The following is a 26,060-nucleotide window of genomic DNA, read 5'->3' as shown; positions in this document are numbered from 1 at the left end:
CAGAAATTTCCATGCCAGGCTGGCCTTCTGTCATTAGCTGATACTGATTGCCTTCACCTCTTGCCAGGTATTACCCTATGACAGTAAGGTGTGTATACATTGCCGTAAGTGATTCGTGTAGTTATAAAAAATAAAAGGATACAAGAAGGAATTCAATCAAATGCTTGACTTGACCAAAATTCATATAACCAAGGTTCCAACATAAACTGGAACTAAAAAACCTTGGCTAGCGCTATCTATTTAATGTCAAATGAACTTACTAGAAAAAAAAGAGAGTGAAACAAAGCATCAGTTCAAGGGGAAAGAATGGCCAAAACCGAGCAGCATTCTTTTGAAATAATGCTTGCATATAGCAACAATCTATGTGGACATCTGACAGGAAGCAGTGGTCAAACTCTGCCAGAGCTTTTTAACAATATCACTGTTGTTTGACAAAACGGTTCAAAGCCATTAGGGCAAATTATTCACAAAGCAAACATGTTCATGTTTTGCCAAACTTATGTTAGGATGTCTTATCCTAACAAAGCGCATGCCTTATGATGTAGGATTCAAAGCCTTCATGAAGGAACATGTGGCAGTATCTCTCTCAGTTCCCATGCTCTTTTTTGCTGCTGTTGTTTGTGCTGCAGATCTACTGAAGAGACTAAAAAGGCATGGTTTCCACGCATGAAACTCATCCCAAAGCATCTCAGTCCTCCTCCGTGCACCAAAAAATCAGAGCCTGCTCTGTGTTGCACTGCCGGAACTTTCTGAAGCCCACAGCCTTGCATCTCTTCACAGGGAAGTGGAACTGTTCAAAGAACCACCAGTAGGTAATTCATGGAATCTACTCTTTTTCCCACACTTTCATACAGCCTTTCCTCCTAGCAGCATAGTTGACCTTGTTACAACACTCACTCCAAACCATAGCTACTCCCTTAACTTGAATACCTTCAGAAACACTTTAAAGTACCTGTTGAGAGAGTGAGCAGAGTATCTCCTACACTCAAGCATGGACGCTAGGATAGCAAGCAGCTGCCTGAGACAGGCTCCCTCTTGTCCCCCAAAATGTTGATACTATAGGAGAAACATCAGAAGAACTCAAAAGTCCAGAAACCCATCTTTTTACTCCAGCCCATGCCTCACACTCGTGCTTTAAACACCTATACAAGCCTCACACAAAAGTGGGAAAAAACAAAATAAAATAAATTCCTGCTGTGCTTCATTTTGAGCGTTTGAGTTTGCCACAGTACTTGCCGCTGAACACCCCTCTCCCTCTTGGCACCATTCTTACGCAATGTAGTGGCTCATTGTAACAAGCTATTGCTCAGTGAAGTATTCCATCCCTATGGGGAATATTATCCCAGTAACTTTTGCACTTTTGTGCCCCCAAAATGATGCAAAATGATCAGAATTCACCAAAAAATGCAGACCAGCAAACTCAAAATCCTTGGTGAAGACCACTGCTAGTATAATGAGCGCCCTACAGAAGATACAAAGACTCCCATCAGGGGCCTCCTCTATTTCAATTCATGCTGCAGGCTTTCGGAAATATTCTGCTCTTATCATCTGAACTCTCCCTAAGCCTCCAACAGCCACCATCATCAGCTTTTCAGCAGCACAAAGCCAGTCAACAGAAAAATGAAAGCATTCAGTTGAAAGACTCCTGCAAATTGCATCTTGCAAGATCTTTTCCATTACGCACAACAAAACATACCTTTAAATTTCATACAATTAGTCATTAGTTACATTTGCAGGAACCCCTTTTTGTTACATTTTATACTTCTTTATACTGTTTTCCTAATCGTGCCATTTAGAAGAGATACAGCTGCAGATAAAATTAAATACAGTTGAGTAAATATATTAATTTTTAAACTGGACTAAAATCCCTCACATCATTTCTTTTTGACAGACATGAGGTATATCATGTTAAATAATACCTGTTCTCAACAGCATCATATATTTTAAAAATATTTTTCTCAGATGTATAGTTGGCTTGGTTTAAATGTCAGCATGAGACAATTTCTGGCTGAACAACTACTCCCTCCGTTGACAAGATGCATGTATGTGTGATTCTTGTTGTGGTCTGTTTTATTTCCAGTTTGCTGTATTGAAAAACAGTAAACCAAGTCGAAGGAGGAAACAGGGACGTAAAACACTTAGAAAGTCTGGAAAATTAAAAAACCCCAAAGATACACACAAACGGTATTGCCTGAGCCTATATAAAACACTAAGTGAAAAAGTAAGACCCTTTACCATCCAAAAGATGAAAGTTAAGCAGAAAATAATATTGAAATAAATGGTTTTGCACATGTAACACTTCATTTCTATTACACTTACACATGCATTATTCTTCAAAATGTCACCATGAATAAAAGTAAGTATAAATGACTACAGTGTCATCACCAAGAAGAACTTAACTCTCCTAATTACAGTGTTTCTTCTGTCACCAGTTCCTGTTTTCCCTTTTCCAAAGATTACTGCAGTAAGTGGCATTGTTGTTAAATATCTGACTTTCCTACTACTGGCCATCAAGAAAAAACATGCAATATAAAACCACCAACTTGCAAAATCTCAGCTAAGACCTCAAAGAGTGAGAAGCAGTGAAATCAAAGCCAGATGGAAAGCCAGTTTTATAGGATAGTGTTCCATGGTCCAGGACCGGCAAAGCTTGTGTCTTGTGAAACGAAGCAGGACTAGGGACAGTCACACACCCCCTAGGTATGCCACAACAACAGCAAAACTGCTCTGAGGAATGCTGCTTTATTCTCTTTTGCCGTAACTGTTAAAACTTAAGTTGGCAGCAGAGGTTTCAGCTGTGCCCTAGCATAGCACAGTAGCTAAAACAACAATTCAGGAGGTACTGCAAGAACATTTAGTGCAGCAAAACAAAAGACAAAAGTGAAAAATTAAGAGAGAGAAAGAGTTCCAAGTATTGAGACAAACCACGACCTATGCGTTGCTAGTTACATTTGCCCCCCAAAGTCATTCTTGTGAAATCCTCCCCCAAAGAGATATTTCCTTTTACATTTTTATGGTTAAACATAGTAATTAAAAAGGAGAGAGAGAAAAAAAGACTGTGCTGGGACCTATATGTCTCCAGATTTCCTGAACTTTGAAGTGTTTCCTAAATGAAAAGTCTCAGGGATTCTTCTGTAGGAAGGTCAAGCACAATGTGGGTCACTTGTTTCTGGTAATTATCTTGGGTCAGCTCTTGAACTCACAGAGATTACAGACTAATGATTCCTGCCTTTGTATTATTTATGCCCTTTTATGTTTTACAAGAATGACACCAATATGACCATTATTTCCAAAAAAAAATTGTTGTTTTCTTTCTTCTGGCATCTACTGTACACTGGTCACAGAGGCCATACCAAATAATTCCTGAAACCCTGGCAACCTTTATGAAGAGGCAGCTGCCTACCACAGGATTTAGCAGCAAATCTTTTTCAGCTTGAATAATCTGAGTCCAATCAATTGCAAAAATCTATTCTGAGCCATTCTGAACAGAACAAATCATTTTGCTATGCTGTAGTATATGGTGAATCACTCATCACATTGAGCATAATGATCCTCTGGACAGCAACAAAGAGCTCTTACTCCAAGTAGTGGCATATATCTTTCTATCCCTGCAAGAATGAGCTAACAGGTAAACGGGGTTTTAATCATCGCAGCTACAGGTCCTGCAGTACTGAAGGGACACGTGTGGCAGAACTGGAAAAAGATTGTTTTGTGGATAGGAAAGTTTATAACAAAGTAGTTTATAATATATACAAATAAAATTAGAAAAAAAAAAAAAGGCAATGCAATCTCTGTTATTCTGAAGTATTTATGGCTCCCTTGTGAATTTAGAGGGCCCTTCCTCGAAACACAAGCCACCTGAGTCTTCAGCATTCCACAGATAAAGTACATGGAACAACAACAAAAAAAAAAGAAATATCAAAGTGCAGACAAATCATACAGCATACTTCCTGACAGACCCTCATATACTGGTTAGTATATGTACTTGCATAAGCAAGTACAAAAGGTAACCTTTTTATTCCAGTATTTATAGTGTTTAAATAGGAAATTTATTGAAATACAATATTAACTAAACCATTAGCACTTGGGTTTCCTGCAATTCACAACACACTGATTTATATCATGCTTTTTTTCACACCTATTCACAGTGGGTGAAAACATCTCTTACAAATTCTGAAGTAACCAGTAAAAAAGTTTTATTTCCCTTCTACAGATTATCAACTGATCAATATGCAAATTCCTAATGAAGTTGTTTTTTTATTAGCATGTAACAAGCTACTTTCCTGTTTGAAAAATGCAAAGAAAGAGCATATTTATTAGGGCATCACCCTGAGATTCTCCACTGGATGCCATATTTGGTATCTGTGACCCAGACTCGGCTTGCTTTCTTTTCATTTTGGCTCATGAGAGGTTAATCAATTATAATAAAACAGAAAATCAAGAATATGAAAGAGAGACAATGGTAACTGCTTTCCTCTGAGATCTGCTATTTATTAATAAACTAATCTAATATACAAGGAGCAGAAAGAGAGATAATACTTCAAGAAGTGATACATATATATTAAATAGCATAGAATCTTATATCTGGAACACCAGTAATGCAGATTCTAATAAATTTCCTCATATTAAGCAAATTAAACATTGTTTTTTATTGTAACAGCAATACTGTTTGAAAATAGATTTTTTTTTTCCCCTTAAAAAGTTATCACAAGCTTTGATTATTTTTACACTATATCTTCAAACAGAAACATGGTCTGTAACTAACCTCTTCCCTAGAGCTCTGTTGTAGGAAGGATGATGAAACCTACTTAATAGTTTAACATGCACAAAATGTCATAGCTGGTAATTCAGATCTATACAGTCTTATCAGACCTTTTGTGGAACTAGAAAAATAATTTTAATTTTTAAATGCTAAAAAAAAACATACTTTATTTTAGTATTAAATACATGTTGAAATTGTGCCTGTATAGAATCATAGAATGGTTAGGGTTGGAAAGGACCTTAAGATCATCCAGTTCCTACCCCCTTGCCATGGGCAGGGACGCCTCACAGAAGACCATGTCACCCAATGTAAAATCATTCTTTATTAATACTGCTTGAAATTACTGGGTATAGAAGTATCTTCTTGTCTCAAAGCCAGCTACTGTCCAGAGTTACATTCTGGTAAGAGAAAGGGGTAGACTGCGGCCTCAGTACCTAAGAAATGCTCCAAGAAATACAAAACAGAACACAGAAATACAGGTTTCAGTATCACCTACCGGCTTAAGGATGAAGAAAGAAAGAGCATCAGATGTAGCATATAAACACAGCTGTTTTTTCTGCTTCTATACCTGTCAATTACAGCGGGAAAAAAACCCAACATATTCTTAGGGAATCCTCAAAGAATATGACATTTTTGGGTAACACTGAACCCCTGATTCTGGCTTTTACTCTCCATACTAAGTAATGGTTGCTAGCGTACATCATGACATAGGTTCTTATTTGCATACCAGTAGTTAATTTACTCAGTTTGGGTTTTATTTTGCAACCTGTGCCTATCTACTATCTCAGGGCCCATTAAATACATCTGGTATAACAAGTGTTTCTACTGATCTGCATAAAAAAGACTTTTCTCTTGAATAGCAAGGTATTTGCTTTAGTAAATTGTTCTTTATGATTACAATAGAGTAAGTACAAGTATATCCAGTGCCATTGAAAGAAAAATACACCTAACCCCCCCAATACCTACACAAATATGAGCCAATGCACACTGACAGATACACATACATACGCACACATATACACACACATTGAATATATCTGTACAATGATAAAAAACAACCCAGCTGCACAAAGTAGACTTACATTTAGTTGAACTATAACTATAAACCACAAACCACTGAAGTCTTTCTATTTGTACTATTACAGCTTGTGTTATACGTACTCAACTAACCACGACACTAGATGCTTGAAACAAAACAGAATCCAGCATCTCTGGCTCCATGTTTCTGGCTTTAACAAGCTGTTAAGGCTTTGGTGCAGATGAAGAGACATCCTCTTTGAAGCAAACTCTACACAGCTTCTCCTTCCAAGCTTTGAAGAAAGAGTGAGTCATGAAATAGAAAGTTATATGCTATACTCATCAAATGTCAACAGTGTTTGAAAGCTTAGGCTTATATCATTCCTGTTGAATATTTTTCCTTTCCCCACACTAAAGTAGTATGTAATAGATGATACATAAAAGATGACAAACTTCCAAAAGCAATTCTCTACCATCAAAAGCGTTTTAACAGGGTATAATCAAGAATTTTGGTTTCTGTACATGAACAACAATTTGTGCCTTATTAGTTACATAAAGCATCCAGATGAGGGACAGAACAGCATGAAAAACAAGTATGCTGTGAAACTGAATAAACTTTCATTACTGCAACCACATACACACTTCTAAATGTAATTTTTGAACATGTATTTTCAATGACAAGATCTCACAGAGAGGAGTCCCATAAATGCTATAAAACCTGCCCTTCGTAATTCATGATGCTGTGACATGCGCAATGTTAATGGTGCACATACTGTGACTATTAAACATGAGAAAATATCCAAGGTTTTAAGAACATCTTTGCATTATCACATGAAATAAATACACAGAAAGAGATAATCAAATAAATACTAATTTTGTAGTTAAGGTATTAATAAATTCAGGTAAGCATGATTCAGGACAATGCCTTTTACTAAAAAACCTTCTAAAAAACACCAACACAAAACTCTGAACCAATAAAAGGGAAGAACTTAACAGGTAGTCCTAGCAGACAGGATTCACACAAAAAGCACCATCAGGGAGCAACAAACACCCAAATGTCAGTTGTAATGCAAACATTAATTACCCACCCCCTTTCTCTAATATCTCTCTCATCTGGCTTGCTTTGAAGCCATAAGCTACACAGGGGAACACACGGCCTCTTCTTCTTGAAAGGATCCACATAATCATAGAATCATAGAATAGTTAGGGTTGGAAAGGACGTGAAGACCATCTATTTCCAATCCCACTGCCATGGGCAGGGATGACTCACACTATACCATGTCACCAAGGCTATGTCCAGCCTGACTCTGAACACTGCCAGGGATGGAGCATTCACAGCTTCCTTGGGCAATCCATTCCAGTGCCTCACCACCCTAACAGGAAAGAACGTCTTCCTTATATCTAATCTAACCTTCCCCTGCTTAAGTTTATTACCCTTGTCCTACCACTGCAGTCCCTAATGAAGAGTCCCTCCCCAGCATCCTTATAGGCGCCCTTCAGATACTGGAAGGCTGCTATGAGGTCTCCATGCAGCCTTCTTTTCTCCAGGTTGAACAGCCACAACTTTCTCAGTCTGTCTTCACACAGGAGCTGCTCCAGTCCCCTGATCATCCTCATGGCTCTCCTCTGGATCCGTTCCAACAGCTCCACGTCCTTCTTATGCTGAGAACACCAGAACTGTACACAATACTCCAAATGAAGTCTCACAAGAGCCCTGCTCTTGCAAGAGGGGCCGGATCGCCTCCTTCAACCTGCTGGTCACGCCCTTTTTGAAGTAGCTCAGGATACGGCTGGCTTTCTGGGCTGTGAGTGCACACTGAAGCTGGCTCATGTTCATTTTCTCATCAACCAACAACCCCAAGACCTTCTCCGCAGGGCTGCTCTGAATTTCTTCTCTGCCCAACATGTAGCTGTGCTTGGGACCCAGGTGTAGGACCTTGCACTTAGCATGGTTAAACTTCATCAGGCTGGCATCAGCCCACCTTACAAGCATGTCAAGGTCCCTCTGGATCCCATCACTTCCCTCTAGCGTATCAACCAAACCACACAGCTTGGTGTCGTCGGCAAACTTGCTGAGGGCACACTCAATCCCACTGTTCGTGTCACCGACAAAGATGTTGAACAAGACCGGTCCCTACACTGATCCCTGAGGGACACCACTCATTACTGGCTTCCATCTGGGACTGGAACAATAACTGGATTTTCTCAAAACCCAATAATGCAACTTTTAGGAAAAGCATAATTATGATAGAACCAAAATCAGATGCTAGTAAACTCTATGAATATCACAGAACCATAATGGGTTGGCTTGGAAACGGCCTTAAAGATCACATAATTTCGGGACAGTGACAGGGACACCCTCCATTTTAGAGTATCTTTTCACATCTACATTCCTTTTTTCCAACCCTGTTGTGTCACTGCTACGGCTCATTTATTCAGCCTTCATGGCTGAACACCCAAATTTGGCCCAGAGGCAATTACAAGATGGAAAATAGGTCACAAGCCTCCACAAACCACTCCCCTCCCCAACGCCTTCTCTCAACACATCATTTCCAGCTTTCCTCTCTGACCACATCTTTGTAACACCAAATGGGACAGAGACATATAAAATTTCAATTACATGCAATGGAAAATGAGTATGTTTCCACAGAGGTAAGTGCAGTTGTTAATAGCAGGGTCAAAACTAGATTCCAATTTATCCAGACTTGACTTGTTACCCTTCTTTTTGGAGAGCAGTACTTCTTTCAACCATCAGCCTGAGCAGGGAAGTCCTATGAACTTGTTTAAGTACTTATCAACAGGAAAAAATATTGCTAAACTGGTCCTTAGCCTTTACTACGTTGGCTGAAAAAAAAAAAAGTTGGAAAAAAGAAGAAAACCCCTGTGGCAGTTCCATCAGCCAGCTTCCCTACAATCCACAGCCTCATCCATCAATGGTCACATATCTGGAAGCAGTAAGGCCATCAACATTTCTGTCCCTGTGGGATGTTTCCACTTCACACTTTTTAATTCTTCACCCCCATATTATCTTATGTGCTATTTCTGAAGGCACATTTTATACCAGAGATTTTTACCTTTTCTAATTCTTCAAAAGCCATCACACTGATGGCATACGAACATCTTGAGTTCCTGACATTGGGGAAAACCACCTTCGTTTAATCCTTTGCAAATTTCTCTTCAATCCCATTTGTGATTTTCAAGCTGTTTCTGCTCCTCTAATTATTTTTATCATTATCTTTAGAACATTTATAAAGAGTTTCAGAACACCAGAGCTTTCCTCAAGCAAACAACTTGGTGATTTGAACAGGACACATCATAGAACATAAGACATATCTAAAAAACATTTTGGTCCTCAAGGTATTATCTGCTTATCATTATTTTCCACCACAAATAATCTCTCTATCTCTTCAATACAGCAGAGCTGTACTGAAATTGAACAAATGGTCACAAACTGCAATTGAAAATATAAAGCTCTGGGATGGTTATGTAATACAAGGTGAACTATCTACTGTTGGAAATCTGCTGGAAAAAATTCTAAATCTCTTGGAATCATTAGCAAATCTGTCAGGGATTCCAATGAGTTAAGATTATAGTCTATATTGTTACAAAACCAAGTTCTTATAAAACCTTTACTTACAGTTCCCTATCTCTAAATTAACCCTGTCCACCTCAAAAACTGTTTCCAGAAGGAGGCTGGTTCTTCTCAAGAGCTCTATTTTCACAACACGGACTTTTCATACTGAAATTCGTTTGGCATTAAAAAAAGATCAAACAATGCTTCCTGTATCTCAAGCTTCTGGACCAATAATTGTTACTACAACTGCGGCAAGACTACAAAATAATGATGGTTTATTGCTCAATATAAGGGAATATGTACTGCTAAATCACAGGTTGCTCCAAGCCCTGTCCAACCTGGCCTTGAACACTGCCAGGGATGGGGCAGCCACAGCTTCTCTGGACAACCTCTGACAGTGCCTCACCATCCTCAGAGGGAAGAACTTCTTCCTAATATCTAATAGCTAAACTGAGATAAATGGAAAACTGATGTTAGTTAGCTTTTTCTACTATCCACATACTCCTCAGCTGAAGCAATACTTTCATTCTTACTAAGCTGCTAGTACGGAATTTCGTTCTGTTCCTTCACTTAACCAAAGTCACCAAACAGAGAGCAAACCCATGCTCAGATTTACATTAAGAGCACTGTACCAACAGGTTAAAACAAATATGGAGGGAGAAATCCTCAGTAACTCAAGTGAGACAGGAACCTACCACCCTGCATCAGTCATCCTGGCACCTTAGAAACACAGAGAAGATGGCTAAGCACGTACTTCCTCCAGCCTTGGAGAATTCATGCTGCAGTGCAGACCTGGCTCTGTGCAGAGTTTTTAATTATTTCTGATTTCTCCTGTTTGGGACATTATATTCAAGGCTTCATCATTCAGCACTAGGCTACACCATGCACTACTTCAGGGAAACAGCCCTACTAAAGTACATATTGCTGGTGCCTGTACCTGAGGAAAAGAGAAAGTAATGAATCAATTATTACCCAAGAAGTGACCAAGCAGTTTATCTATCTTTCAGACAATGCTGCAGGCTTTATGTAGTCCTTGTAATAAACAAGAAAAGGAAAGAAAATACAATGCAGGGAATTTTTTTGTCATCTTAAAAATAGCCCTGATGCCATGGTCACACACTGAAGTTGCTGTTTGTCACCTGCAGCGCAGATAGTGTGGGTGCTGTGTTAGGGGATGAAGGCTCCTTCTGTACAGACACAGCACAGCAACAGCATTTAGAATACTGTGTATTTCATCTAGTTGTTATGGAGTCTCCAGGCATTTCTTCAAAAAATTTTGCTGTGATACATCAGTTGCTATTGCCAATGACCATGCAAAATAATGTCTTTTTATTATTTTTATAAAGCCAATTCACTTTTTCATCTCCAGCAAACACCATTTTGCAAAATGATTTCATATTCATTAAGCCAAACTTGCTCTGCACACAGCAGCTCAGCATGCCAATTTAAGGCTCACATCAGTGTTTCAGAATTACTGAATCCATCCTGCAGAGTCATGTCCCTCTACCAAAAAAATTGAAAAATATCTACCCATACATCATTTTTTCCATGAGCAACAAGTGGAATTAAGAATGCAGGTCTAAATTATCAGGAAAAAAAAGAAATCCTCATCCTTCCTTAGATCACATACAGTAACAGCATCACTTCCCTGTTTTTTAAATATGAAACACTGCAGGTTTTCCAGGTGGAACTGAGTCCTGTTGCAGTGTCATGGCTTAAGCCCAGCCAGTAACCCAGAACCATGCAGCCGCTTGCTCACTCCGCTCCTTCCTCCCCCCTGCTCCCGGAGGGATGGGGAGGAGAACCGAAAGAATGTAACTCCCACAGGTTGAGATAAGAACAGCCAAGTAACTAAGGTATAACACAAATCACTACTGCCATTTACCACCAGTAATAATAATGATAAGGGAAATAACAAGGAAAAAGAATACAACTGCTCACCACCTGCCGACCCGAGCAGCAATCTGCCCTTCCGGGTAACTGCCCCCAGTTTATATGCTGGGCATGATGTGCTGTGGTATGGAATACCTCTTTGGTTAGTTTGGGTCAAGTGTCCTGTCTCTGCTTCCTCCTGGCTTCCCCTCCTCCCTGACAGAGCATGAGACTCACAAAGTCCTTGGTCAGAGTAAACATTACTTAGCAACAACTAAAAACATGGGTGTTATCAGCGCTGTTCCCAGGCCGAAAGTCAAAAACACAGCACTGCACCAGCTACTAAGACAGAGAAACATGACTGCTACTGCAGAACACAGGACAATTGCCAGCTGCGCTGTTTTGGAGCAGCGGTGCACCTTTGCTAGACATCTTGACATAGCATAAGCCAGAAATAGTAAATAATTAAAAATAAGCTTAAATTATTAAACCCAAAACAGCCTAGAGAGGTTCGTAATTACAGTTCTATCAGCTGCAGTCATTTTCTAGGAGCCCAGGGAAATAAGAGCTACATTCATTTCAGGTGGTGGCTGGGTCTAAACAGTGGCTTTATTTTATATAAGGAAATAAAGAGAATGCAGAACTAAATTATCAGGGAAAAATCCACACCCCTCCGCAGTTCACATACAGCAGCTCAAGTTTTCATGGCCTGATCCAACCATCTTAGTCTCCAGTGATTTTTCCAGTACACATGCTAAAAAGAAGACAACTTCTTTAATCTAGCCTTACTTCCCTTCGTCCTTCTTTTCCTGTTCTTTCTTATCCTCTCTTCCTCAGAAGGGGAACGGAGTCCACAACACAATTCCCACCAGCTACAGTGGGAATCTTGATGGAGGATGAAAATCACAGAATCAGAATTACAGACTGGTTTGGGCTAGAAGGGACCTTAAAGCTCATCCAGTTTCAATCCCTTGCCATGGGTAGGGACACCTTCTACTAGACCAGGTTGCTCCAAGGCCCATCCAACTTGGCCATGAACACTGCTAGTGAAGGGGCAGCCACAGCTTCTTTGGGCAACCTGTGCCAGGGCCTCACCACCCTTCACAGGGAAGAACTTCCTAATGTCTAATACAAAACTCCCCTCCGTCAGCTTGAAGCCAAATGTGTGCTTGGAAACCTATTTAGGCTCAGTTCCCTGAAACTCTCTCTTTTCCGAAGCCCTAAGCAGCTAATAAGCATACTATATAGTGAAGAGGTTAAAATTAACTCTTCATTAGCATCAACAAATAGATGGTAATTACGGGCTTTTTTTTTAAATTACAGCCTTTTGTTTTCAGTCACTTCAAAGGGCAGCTAGCAATTAATCTATATTGATCCCAATGGGGAAGGATCAATAGAGTATCAGCAGCCCCTGAAAAGCTGTCAGTAGAACACCGTATCTATTTACAATATATGGAAATTTTCTATGTAATTACTGAGAGACAACCCTTAAAACAGTGCCAACACCTTAATATTTTGTACAGCATCAGCTTCATGAACCATCTGAAATTCACTTAATTACATTTGTCTGATTGCAGTAATTCATATTATATGCTCTAATACTATATATTATTGTGAAACAGCGTGGAATATCTACTCCTACTTACACCTGAGCAACTCCATGGACTGGTGAGGAAAAGAATGTTGATTTTAGCTGTCTAAGGCTACAGGGGTACTAACGGGTCACTAACAGGAGTGTTCATCAATGTTTAATTAAGTACAGGAAAGTACTTCTTGCAAACTGTGCACCCTCCCCTAAAGAAGCAGCTTCCAGTCAGGGAGGAGAAGTCTGACATACATTCAAACAAAACTATCCAGTGCCACAATGACTGCACAAAAAAAAAAAAATTGCTTGGGATCCATGCAGAGAATAGGAATTATTTTTAAAGAAAACCTCAAGTAACACATACAACCTCAAAAAGCAACACTAAAGATATTTTGTGAACATAGAGAGTCAAGTCAATACAGTACAAAAAATCATTTCCTATCAGCTGCAGTAATTTGCTAAAATTCTGAGAAAGAAACAAAATTTTAAGTTTGGATAAAGTTGATGACAAGCTTATAAAAATGCAAAAAAAAAAAAAATGATTACCAATTCAAGGTAATTTACACACCATTTTGTTAGGATAAGAACAGAACCTGTGAGGAACAAAGTCTTTTCATTGCACCTGGAAAATGCTACAGGACTGATGATGTTGACCTACAACCCACAATTCCCTCTGATGTCACAGGACCTTTTCCTAAAGAGACGTTCAGGTCTCTACTTTGGAACACGTTCTATATTTGGACATCATACAGGAATTAAACATTAGACAGCATCCCAAACTGTACACTGAACACTTCTTTCCATGTTCACTACATTAACTAAACAGGAAGAATTTCAAAAAGATACTTGACCAAGAAATACATATTGATAAAAACATATTTGTTTAAATTCTGAAGCAATACTAATGCATGTGCTTGCAAAGAAAAGGCTGAAAACCCATTTCTATCACAGACAGATCCCAAAACACATGCTCCAATTGGGCTGTGAGTCTTTGCTGGAGAGGGCACCATCTCAGGGCAAGAACTGTTCCTTGAATGGCAATGATCCTACTATACTGCTTACAGACATACTCACTGTTTCCACACCCTAGATGCTCTGTATGTTGGCAAATATATACACCAGGGCATAGATCCAAGTCTCACCATTAAGGTATGATCTCTCAACGCTCATATGCCACTATTAATCCAGGTGCCAAACCTTCCCCAGGAATCCAATGGAAAAAGCCTGAGGGACTAAATTATAGAAGCCAGATTCCTAAAAGCTTGACATGTCACAGTTTAACATCTGACATCTACATTAGTTTTCCAGCTCTTGACCTCCACTTGTAAAATTTCCCTTCACACACTTATTTTTAATCACTTAACACAAAACTCCCTGAATATACTGTAATAGTTCTTCTCAGGGGTGCAGAAAACACCACCAATTTAAAGGACATAACAGGACATTTCATGAGAAGGTAACCAAACCCAAACAAGAAGCCACAGAAGTTTGTTTGGTACAGTTTCCTTCAATGTGTAAATGCTCTGGTTTTTTAATCACTTATAGTTCCTGATCAGTAGGATTCACGCTTCTTAAATTTGCAGAAATCAGGATAGGTGGAGTCACCATAGGCAAGTGCTATCATTTCTCCTCTCTCTTGGTTGCTCTTTCTGAAGTTCAGCAAAAATTCTTTTTCCTGAAATAGGTGGAGTGAGAGATGAAAACTTTTGGGCACTTTCATAATTCCATAGAAACAATCACATTATGAGTCAAGCCAGCCATAAAATCCAAAGTGTGGACCATTAAATTGGATTGCATCAATCAAGCTTTACAAAAGGACTGAGCAAGCCATGAGTACATTCTAATAGAATCATAGAATGTTCGGGTTGGGAAGGACCTTAATATCACACAGTTCCAACCCCCCTGCCATGGGCAGGGATGCCTCACACTAGACCATGTCCCCCAAGACTCCATCCAGCCTGGCCTTAACACTGCCAGGGATGGAGCATTCACCACTTCTTTGGGCAACCTGTGCCAGTGCCTCCTGTTCCTCCTCCTGTGGACAGTATTTAGCTCAATGGACCTATAAGCCTGATGGTTTACTTCTGTTGGGGGAAGGAAGCTGGGACAAAGAAGCAATACCCGTATCTGTATCACTCTGTCTTCTCATGTCTAGATGAGAACTGTGGCCCCAGCTGCCAGCAAGGAGCGGTGCAAAAGCTACCAGCAAGCAGCAGCTTTGGAGGCCTCAGTAAGACAGATGTCCCCACCCACGTATTCCTCCTCCCCTGCCTTCTTGTGAAGTCAGTAATAGGAAAATTATTACAACTTTCATGAAAGCATGGTAATATGGATCAGTTTCCCTCATCCAACCCACGGCTTCCTGCACAAGTAGCAGGCACGAGAGAGAGAGAGAGAGAGAGAGAGAGAGAGAGAGAGAGAGAGAGAAAGAGAGATCAAAGATGAAGACCACTCCTGTGCCTACTATGCTGGCTGCTATGAGGCGAGAAGTACCTGTGGGTGCAATGTATGGGCTGTGTAAGACCCAGGCTCAAGACCAGGAATGCTTCCCCTCACTTAAATACACAACGAGCAATCATCACCACTATCTGTATTTATTTAATGACACCCATCTACTAACCTATCCCACAATCCCATCTATTGAGACAAGTATTTTCTCCAGTATTCCAGGTATGGACCAATTCAGTATAAAGCCGTGAAGAGCTAACTCAAGGTACCGAAAACATGCTTAGGTAAATGATCTATGTTTTGTCTGTATATGGTTTATTAAGGCCAAATAAACCTTGCCTTTCAAATATAACCAATAAAACATATAAATCATGGTATGGCTAGACAGCAATACAAAAGTGAGCAAATTTAAACTTGCAGTGAAGATTGGTCCTTTCTCACCAGAAATAAAGGACTTTGAGACCACCAGTCTTCACTACAACCCCTTGCTTTATTTCAGAATATTGTGTATCTGTTGCCAGTTTAATTATGGCAATGAGTGCTAAAGTCTCAAGTAACAGTAAGGAAATAATGACACCTGGCACTCTGGTGACAATCTGTGTCTGCATAAAGGTGAACAGAGCTTAATCAGAAATCACTTTAGAGTCCTGCTTGGTTTACCTCACTTAGATTAAACCTACAGCTTTAGATTAAACTGAGTACCTATCTCACTTGAGAAAGACATACTGCACAGGACATGCATGCTAAACACAGCAAGAATCCCCACACCGCAGAGTACTTGGAAGCTTCAGCAGTGCTGCAGTCACACAGACATTACCCCCCAAAGAGGACACCTAGAAAGTGAAGCAGCAAACACCCATCATGAAATGCAATGCCATCAAAGATGCTCCATTTTACAGGGAAGCAAACAGTGGGGCATTATTTTCATGCCCAGAAATATCTACATAATGAAACCACTAGTTTGAGATACAGAAGGTAAACAAACACTCAAAGGGCATCAGGAATAGGCACCACCTACACAAATGCTGTTATGAAACACCAAGTTTTTTTTTTTTCATAGCTGAAGAGGCATTTGAAACATCTAGAAAACTAGTTGAGTCACAAAGATTTGTTTGCCAAGGCAACGACCACAACACTGAGCAGATTCAGTGCTAAATCAAAAACAGTGGGTTAAAGACGCAATAAAGCTTGAAAGCTTCAAGTGTACAGAGTTTAAACAGTGAGAGAATTTTGCTCTTTCTTAGCTCAATACAAACTCTGTGCCCATCCTGTGGCATGTTCAAGCTGGGTTTGGCATTCATGAATCAAAGCAGGACTGGGCAAGAGTGAGGAATCACAGAATTGTTTTGTTTGGAAGGGACCATAATGCTCATCCAGTTCCTACCCCCTGCCATGGGCCCAGACACCTTCCACTAGACCGGGTTGCTCCAAGCCCCGTCCAACCTGGACTTGAACACTGCCAGGGATGGGGCAGCCACAGCTTCTCTGGGCAACTTGTGCCAGGGCCTCACCCTCCTCACAGAGGAAGAACTTCTTCCTAATGTCTAATATAGATCTCCCCTTAGTTTAAAGCACTAGACCTCCACATGACTTCTTCCCAAGGACACATTTTTCCAGCATGCCCAAGCCCTCAATTCCCCCATGCCCTCCTTTCCTTGCTGAAGCTTTGGCCCTTTCCAAAGGAATGACCTTTTTGGCTATGATGTCCTGAGGTAAAGACTGGACTTGATCTGAAAGGTCTTTTCTAATCTAGTTGATTTTATGGTTCTACCAGCCTCGGTGCAGAGCCCACATACCAGATACCAAAAGTATACTTGGAATTTCAAATGGGCTTTTCCACTTTTTTCTGAGATAAACAAGACATCATTTTCTACGTGAATTTTGTAATGTGAGATTTCTTTCTGGCATTGTTTGCGAAAAAGGAGCTGGAAATGTGAAAAAACATCAGCTATTGAAGAAAAACAAAGAAAACTCAGTCCACGTCAGCTATGAGATGTGTTGACTCTTCCCCATACGCATCTGAATTCTGCTGACAGCAGCAGCTCTTTATTTCTCCCTTCACCCTTGTCTTTCCACAGATATTGTCTGGCAGCAGCAGCAGCTCTGTGTGAGCTTTGACCAGTTTCAAATGAAAGACAAAACTGTTTCGCAATCGCTTCTGGTGAGCAATGGGGAATATTCCAGATGCTGTGGGACATTTTATGCTAAAGGGTGCTGAATTTATGAGACTGGCCTTTAAAAGAAGAGGTGTAAAAGTTTTTTAACTTTTTTTACAGCTATGTTTTCAAATACTAAATAAATACCCACTTACTGCTAGTAAAGCCCAGAAGCTGAACTCTATCCTCATCACTGATAGTAGAAGGGTAAGAGGCATCAGCTTCCTGTACTTATACATTCAATAATGGGTTTTATTTGGCAGTAAAATCAAGTTTTGATAACAGCTTTTTTGTTTTGGGATTTTTTTGTGGGTTTTCTAAAACCTTTTAAACACTTGTCATATGCAAAGCTAGGAAGCTCTGTCTGCTTTGAAAAGTATTTTAGACAGGGAAAAGCAAACATGTTACATTCTGCCAGGGGCTAGGAAGCCAGATTCCAAGGCTGTAATTCCAGCTTTGCTACTGACCCAGTGAGTGACCATCACATAATCAAGCTGTCTCCCTTTCCTTACTTTGAAAAGACGAGCCATATTCAGCTATCTTCAAAGATACTGCGGCAAGTGGGGCTGGGCCTTACATATCCTGAACTTAGGTATAACGGAATTAGTCATGCCTAAATTTCAATAAAATCTACGCATTTTAAGCCACGCACCTCCTGTGTTAGCACCTGGCTTTAATACTCCTGAGACATTCAGGTATCCATGCAACTATTCAGACCATTGGGTTGGTTTTTTTTTTGCTTACACACATGTATTTGCATCAGTATGTGGTTCTCAACTTTGCAAGAAAAGACTGCATGCACAGATGTGAAAATTTCTCATATGAATGCAAGATGAGCAGAGATGACTTCTCAACCAGTTTAAAAAAAATCAATTAACTCAGTCTTGGAAAGAATACAAGAGAAGGTCTTGAAATTTGTCTTCAGCCTTGCAAACACCTGTTCCCAATTTTGGGGTGTGGAATATATCTGTTCATCTTTAGAGAACTACAAATGTCGAAGGACTGCAAAGACATTATCTGGGGAAGAATGCTACTGATGCTGGCTCTTTTCAAAGCTCTGCTAATAGCCAGGGAACTGTTATTGTCCAGAGCAATGTCCAGACATGATGACATCTAAGAACATTATGGTCCTACCTGAGAAGCACAGAAGCTACAGCCTTTGTAATGCTGCTATCAAGACAGATGATGATCACATTGCAAAGTATCATAAAGCAAAATACTCAAGAGAAGAGGGAAAGCCACACTAGTCCCACAGCATGCAGCACCCCTGGAAGATAGCAGAAGCATGGGACAGTACAAATAGATGCCCAGCATGCTGGCAGAATGTAAGACCTAAACTCATGGCCCTTTGTTATCCTCTTTTGCATAATCAGGATGTTCCAGGGTCTAAGGCAAAGTTTCCACCCCAAGGCCGAATCAGCACTCCATGCATACAGTGTATCAGTACATGGCTTGAATCCCAATGAAGTTTGAAAAGATAGCTCACAATACCTTATGTCAGTATATTCCCCCCTCACTACTGTTCCTACAAACAAAATGGATCTCTGTTGTGCTGAAAGCCCAGACACTGCAGCGCAACAGCTTTTAAATAAAACACAAAGCTGGGACCATATGCACCATATGCAGAAAGCGTTTAAGGGCTAAGAGCAATCAAAAAAAAAAAAATCATAGACATTTCATATTTTATGGGCCTGCACATACCATTTGCTCATAACCTCCATTTTCGAAGGAAATCCCAAAAAACTGAGAGGGTTCTGCACCTACTAGGAGACAGTCATGTTTTGCAGGAGAATACTGATTTTTCTGCTGCAATTCAAGTGACATATATATATAAATGTATGCACTGTATATCTAACCTAAATTTCTGAATACAGATATTATATATAACATATATATTTTGCGTATATCACAGTGTATGCATACAGAGTTATATATCCAACATGCTCTACATCGTGCATTCTGCCCAGCATAAGGGTGTATACATGCAAACATAAACAAACTCATCCTCATGTTGCTGTATGTCTCCTGCAGAAGGAGCAAGAGGGTGGATGCTCACCCTAATCTGCACCCCATACCATGGGAGAGGCAAGCTTAGGGTGCAGCTATGCCCTTGTTTATGTAACAGCAAGGTACAGCCGCAGTAAAAGGCACACAGGAGCCAAGGCTGTTATTGAGTATTAAGAACAAAGAAACACAAACACTGAGGTACTCTCCATATTTTCTAAGCAAAGGTGTTCCCTAGATGGGAAAATCTGATTAGGAGCCTGCATCACCATACGTGATCACTAACACAAATGCAGCCTGAGCCTGTCTACTTGCAGTCAGGAATATGTAGGAAAAGAGACAGCAGCAGGGGAAGTATTCATTCTATCTAGCTTTAATTAAAGTAGTAGAATACACATTTGAATCAAACATATTCATTAAAATCAAGAAAAATAACAACTTGCTGTGATGAAGTAACTGAGTGCTGGGTAAACATGAAAAAGCCCCTCCAGCAAGGACAGCCACACATTAAATACTTCTTTTTTTAAAAATAAACAAGGGATGTTTTGCATAGAGTTTTGCAGTCAAAAACATAATCACAAAAGCTACCTTATGCTGCAGTGCCCCATTTAGGAGATTAGGACAGTAATCCCAATCTGCCCCAAGCCACTCTGCCCCAGCACCCAAGCACTGCACACATGAGAAATGACATTCTTGTTTTGACAGAGAGAATCCTAATGCAACCTAACAAACCCTGCCAAGGGAGCCATTTAAAAGTCAGGAAGATCATAGCCAAAGGTCCCAGAGGTATCACACAGCCTTGGGAATTTTAATGAAGTCATGCAATTTAGAATATGAAAATCCACAAGATTGAATGTAAAATTAATTCAACATTTCCCAGGTATGCCAAGGGAGCAGATGGCTTCTCAATCCTAGAGATTTGCCAAAAGGATCTATAAATTCAAATGTTATGCTTCAGGACTCTGTTCTTTTCCTTTTTACGGATAGATGTCTGTATGCATGCAATGTAGCAGGAAAGAAAAAAGGACAGATGATGCCTTTTGAGATGATCCCTTCCAGAAGAATACTATAAAGAACACATCCAAACATGGTGTCAGTGAATGAGTTAATACACATCACACTCTAGAGATAGAAGAAAAGAAATGGCAATGAGGAGTCATTAACACAGGCACCCCCGATGTAATACAGCCCTAAAGCTAACCTTAACAGAATCTTTGGGGCTTTTAATATTTTCTCCACTACTGTATATTATTTGTGTCTTGGAAACTAAAGAGTGAGCTGGCAAATAAATCATCTCCTACTGATTTTTTTTATTCTTCTATTATTCTCTTCTCCCCTCCTCCCCTCCCCACAAGGCTATCAGAGATGCCATTCTACAGTTTTAACACAGAAAGAAGAGTTAATTATAAATTAGGAGTAAACCTCCCCAAAGGCTGAAACATCTAAATGGATACGCCTTCACAGCATCAAAGACTGCCACCAGCAACAGACACAAAACCCAATAGACTGCAGACTGGCGTTTCAGGCCCTGGCTAGAAAAATACACCTGCAGCGGCAGTGTGAATGCACTGAATCACGGCTGCTCACACAGGGTCAGTACCAGCTGCAGAGTGAATCGGCCATCACACCCAGCATCACAGGACAGGGCTCACATGCAGCATTTCCCACTGCTGGGAATGTGGGAAGTGGAAGTAAAAAAAATGGGGAAATGGAAAAGAAAAGCTGCTGTGAAGTACAGAAACACACCTTCATGCTGCAAAGCACAAATACAGCCACATCCCTCCACAAGCTCTTTGGCACCTTCCCTCCATCCCCCAAAAAAGGGCTAGAGGTGCATATCCCCATTGAGGAGTAAGGTCTTTCAAGCCTCCAGCTGGTCCAAACTGCGCCTGTGGCCATTCCTATTTGCCTGGTCTGTGGATAGCTGTGGGCTGCCACGACTGACAGCACTTGAATTACAGGGCTGCAGCGAGGCTAAGTCCACAGGGGATGGGAAGGATGCAAATGATAAATAGGATACGAAAGGTTAGGAAAATGAAGGGGAGAGCACTATACATGGCAATGAACCCCTGGGAAGGGCTGCACGGGGGGGGGGGGGGGGGGGGGAGAGAAAGGGGCTGTTTCTCCCCTCATACCTTGCGTTTCCGATCTGCCCTAGAGATTTTCCGCTGCCTTTTCCTTTCCTTCTCAAGGTTTCTCTCCCTCTCTTCGAGTTCAGACTCTCGAACTTTTTTAATGGAAGCGGCTGCATGAGCCATTTTGGAGAGGAAATCACCAGCTCCCAGGAAGCTGTTTCCACCACACCAGGCTATCCAGGTGGTTTATTTTTTTCTGCAAGAGCACTGGCTGCAAGCCAGAACTTCACAGTGTTAATCCACTCTGCCTCCTCCGGCACCCCAGAAAAGGTCACAGCTCTGCTCCAGGCTTTGCAGCACCCATAACCCAGGAGCACTGAGAACCAGGTCCACACACGCAGCCAGGTCCTCACACTCGCAGGCTGAAACCACCGCAGCTTAGCTGCCACTGTGAGGGGAAGGCAAGCTTCAGGCTTAGATGGGGAGGAAAAGAAAAGAAATCAAAAGAAGAAAAATCGGCCTTTAAACATATATCACCAAACTGGCAAGCTCTTCTGGGATTCCTTCAGGCAGGCTGCGTCTTCTGACTGGGAAGAAGGCTCTACTTCAGCATCATCGCCAGGCGGGGGAGGGGGCAGCTGCCTTCTGCTTGTCACATTGCCTTTATGCAGGGTGAGAAGAAAATGGTGCAGTCTGACTTACTGACTTGCTGCGCTGCGACCGCCTGTGCTGGAGCCCTGGATACGCTTCCCTGCTTCTTTCCTCCTCAGGATGTTCTTTTTCGATAGGAAACGGGGATGAAAAGCTGCTGAGTGCAGAGCGAGGAGCCTCCGCCAGCTCACCTGCAGGCAGGCAGCATGGAGAGCCGCCTGGAAATAGCTTGCCGATATTCAAGCCCTCATTGTGCCGCTACGCAACCACGTGAGGCTGCATCAGGCGACCTGCATGAAGCGGCGAACCAAAGGCAGCGAGGAGAGGGGCTGCTGCTCGGGAAGCAGGCAGGCTGAGCTGGGTTCAGCCTGTCCTGCTCAGCTCAACTCCACACAAGTAAAAATAATGCCACCGAGCACGCTGTTCATTACTATTCAATGCTAAAAGATGCCTTCAGATACTTCCTAAGACAACCTGCATTGATGATGGGGAATTATTATAGCTGTGGACTAACAGAGACCAAAATGTAGAGCAACAATGTGTGGCTAATTAGTCTCCCCTTTCTCACCACGAAATATTTTTTGGGTTTGGGACATTAATTTATACCGTTAGTATCAGAGACAAACCGGTAAGATGCTCCCTCATTGCTAAAAGCTCTACTCCCACCTCCCTGGGTAACTGTTATCAAGTATCAAGCATTTATTCATCAGGTGTAGATAAAAGGAGCCTTTGAACTAGTTCCCAGCAGACCTCTGATCACATTTCAGCTCTCTCCAGCACCACTGATTGGGCCCTTTCGAGGCAGGTCCTGAGGGAGAGGAGGGCTGCAGAGCTTCTGTGCAGTCTGCATCCCCAGCTGAGCCACCCCAGAGCAGCTAGGAATATGGGAGCTCACTCACAGCATCACTAAAGATCACCAAATCGAAGAAACAAATCTCTTAGCCAAGTTTCCCTCTGCAACATATTCCTTGACTTCAGCCTGAAGGCGACTGAACGGCCACTAAACCTGAGCATTATAAATTTTGCTGTAACACAGCACCACCAAATGAGTAACAGATATCCCCTGAGCTCCTCATGGGACAGCCTAATGCCCACCCCACATGATTTTTACACCCACAAAACTGGTTGTTTTCAGTTAATACAGACCATTTATCATTACCATGGAAATAGTCATTATTGATGACTTCTGGTTTTACTGTATGTCTTCACTTTGAGAATTTCACAGATTGCAAAACCCTAATTTTCACAAAAAAAAAAAAAAAAAAACATCAGAACTGAGCAACTGGTAAGACCAAATGAAATTGTGAATATTCTTCAGAAGATCACTGTTAAAGACCTTCAGGTCAGTTCTGTGAGTTCGTTATTATGTCCCATAAACATTTTCCCCTTATCTCAAAGACACAGAAAAATATTTTATCATCATACAGAAAAAAAAAAAGCAATTTTCAATAGGTTATTTTGGAAAGAACATATCCAATCAGGGGAGAAGAACATCCAGTATATGTCACTTAATACTTGACACAGCTAATGTCCCTGCAGGAAAGCAGTGTTCTGTTTTAAGCCAAAACAATTTTCCTACTGAAAGTAGAAAATGGCTTGTCATTGTCCTGTGTATACAGATCTTAATGAAAATAAATCCTTTTGCAAACAGTGGGCTGAAGATTACATTTTCAAGATCTGTTGAGTAAAAATGGAGACTGAGCAACTTCCCCCTAAACACAGAAAAGGCACTATGAAGCTGCTGGAGAAGAAAAACAGAACATCCAGCACTGCTACCACAAATGGCATGTAGGAGGGGAATGGGAGAGTTGGCAGATGGCCAGTAACATAAAAAGAACACAGGACCAGAAAAAGGGTGGTGTTTTTCTGAAAAGCATTTGTTATCATCAGCTCTGAATGCAGAAACATGTAACTCATGAAGTTCAACAAATTCCCATTTGATATAATAAAGCTTCCAAGACTTTAACCTGTGCCATGTCCTGTGTGACCTGTGACTAACCTCACCTTGAGAACCACCAACATATGGGCTCTTAATTAGGGTTGCATCTCCTATCAGCCTAGTTTACACACTGGCATAAATCAACTTCCTGACCTGATCTCCTCATTTCACAGTCTCCAGGTTTTCATTTTTTAACCTGACCCACAAGGACAGACAACAAGCTCCTGCACTGCAGTGCTTTAGTAGCCATAGCTATGATCACGTCTTGGTTTTAACAGATAGAGAGACTTGATTTACTGAGCAAATCAGAATTTTCTGTCTATAGAAACCCACTGGATAAAAATCAACAGTTGTTGAGTACAAAAGGAAAGGATGTAAACAATTGGTTATTGTCGTGGTTTAAACCCTAGCCAGACAGCTTGTTCACTCACTCCCAGTGAGTGGTGCCAGGCTGAGATCAATCAAGCCCCCCACCCCCCACCCTGGGGCTCTCCCCTTCCCCGCTCCCGTGAGGGATGGGGAGGAGGATCGAACGAGTGCAACTCCCACTTGTTGAGACAAGAACAGTCCAGCAACCAATGTACAACACAAATCACCACCGCTACCACCAACTACAACAATGATAAGAGAAAATAACAAGGGAAGAGAATACGATACCACCGGCCAAGAAACGAGTCCCACCCGGAAGCCCCTGTCCTTCCGGGTAACTCCCAGTTACCACCCGCCCCGGGCATGACGTGCTGTGGTATGGAATACCCCCCTGGCCAGCCTGGGTCAGGTGCCCTGTCTCTGCTTCCTCACGGCTTCCCCTCCTCCCTGGCAGAGCGTGAGCCTCACAAAGTCCTTGGTCAGGGTAAACATCACTTGGCAACAACCGAAAACATCAGTATCACCAGCACTGTTCCCAGGCTGGAAGTCAAAACACAACACTGCACCAGCTACGACAAAGGAGAAACATGACTGCTACTGCTGAAGCCAGGACAATTATCTCTCTTGAAGCATATCCCCTCCACAGGGGTCCATCTCATAAAGATGAGATTCTCTCCCCGTAAATCATGTGGGCAGTTGCAAAACCAAAACCAGGCATAGAAATAATGCCCCAAAAGAGTGTGACTCAAATCTGTCCTCACGTCCCAGAGTTATAAAAAAAGAGAGGCTGTGATGGAGTGGGAAAAGTCTTTCATGTATCCAAGACAGAATGGAAGCTGTTCTTCCCAGCTCTGAGTTCCTAGCATCTTCAGGAAATAGGCTGGAAATCAATAGTGGTTTCAAACAGCTAGAAGTGGGAAAGGGCTGTCCCAGGCAATAGTTTGGTAGACATAAAAGGTGGGCAATTCGAGTTTTTGCTGGCACTGTGGAAAACCCTTCCTGATAAAGCAGATTCTGTAGGGGAATTAGGCTCCCGCCGCAGTGATACAATGACCAACTTGTTCATAATATCTAACTGTTGCAGAATGACTCTAAGAGCAGGACCATAGAGTTCTGGAGGACTGTGCAAAAGCAAGGCCGGGGGTGGCCCCCACAGGTGGCCAGAGACCCGACCTGGGAGGAGAATGTGGAGGAAGCTGTGGGGGCTAACCAATACTGTTATGCCAAGAAGGAGTGGCTGAATACCACTCCTACATATGTGTGAACTGCGTCACAAATAAAGTAGAAGTTGCTTATCACCCATATTGGGTTGGCCTGTCTGCTTCTCCTCGCCACTTACATCTAACAAGTACATCTACATGTTGGTTTGCAACCATATAACAACCACCATCTCTGTCCTTAAAAGTGGTGCTGTGGCTTAAATTTTTCCCACTGAAAGGCAGGATATGTTAGGCCTGGCTTGGAAATGCACATGGACAGCTGTCAGTGGTGTAGAAACCAAAAAGCACTGACTCTACCCACAGGCACAGATGTCAATGTCTCCTCTCTTGTTATTTCAGCCAAGTGAAATGTCAGAGGTAGGAAACCTTGTCCCTGTGGTTCAGGAAA

General features: G+C 41.4%; 1 protein-coding gene across 23 annotated transcripts in view; it reads right to left on the bottom strand.

Annotated features, from left to right (window-relative positions):
- Positions 1-26,060, bottom strand: part of ANK2 (ankyrin 2) — a 367,179-nt gene that overhangs the window by 157,427 nt on the left and 183,692 nt on the right. For 4 of the 23 annotated variants that reach the window (XM_062620869.1, XM_062620876.1, XM_062620873.1 and 1 more), the window contains exon 1: positions 21,554-21,885. The exons of 15 other annotated variants lie outside the window; for them this stretch is intronic. In XM_062620869.1, the coding sequence (XP_062476853.1) occupies positions 21,554-21,676 (123 nt within the window). In that variant the 5' untranslated portion in view covers positions 21,677-21,885. Of the gene's footprint in view, positions 1-21,553; positions 21,890-26,060 lie in introns of those variants that run through there. 4 more of the 23 variants (XM_062620854.1, XM_062620857.1, XM_062620864.1 and 1 more) reach the window with 2 other exon arrangements.

Source organism: Pezoporus occidentalis, unplaced genomic scaffold (genome assembly GCF_034315485.1).
Source record: "Pezoporus occidentalis ecotype Australia unplaced genomic scaffold, CSIRO_AGI_Poc_V1 ctg224, whole genome shotgun sequence".
NCBI classification, from domain to species: domain Eukaryota; kingdom Metazoa; phylum Chordata; class Aves; order Psittaciformes; family Psittacidae; genus Pezoporus; species Pezoporus occidentalis.
The sequence above is the reverse complement of the archived record's forward strand: the minus strand, read 5'-3'. Positions and strand labels throughout refer to the sequence as shown.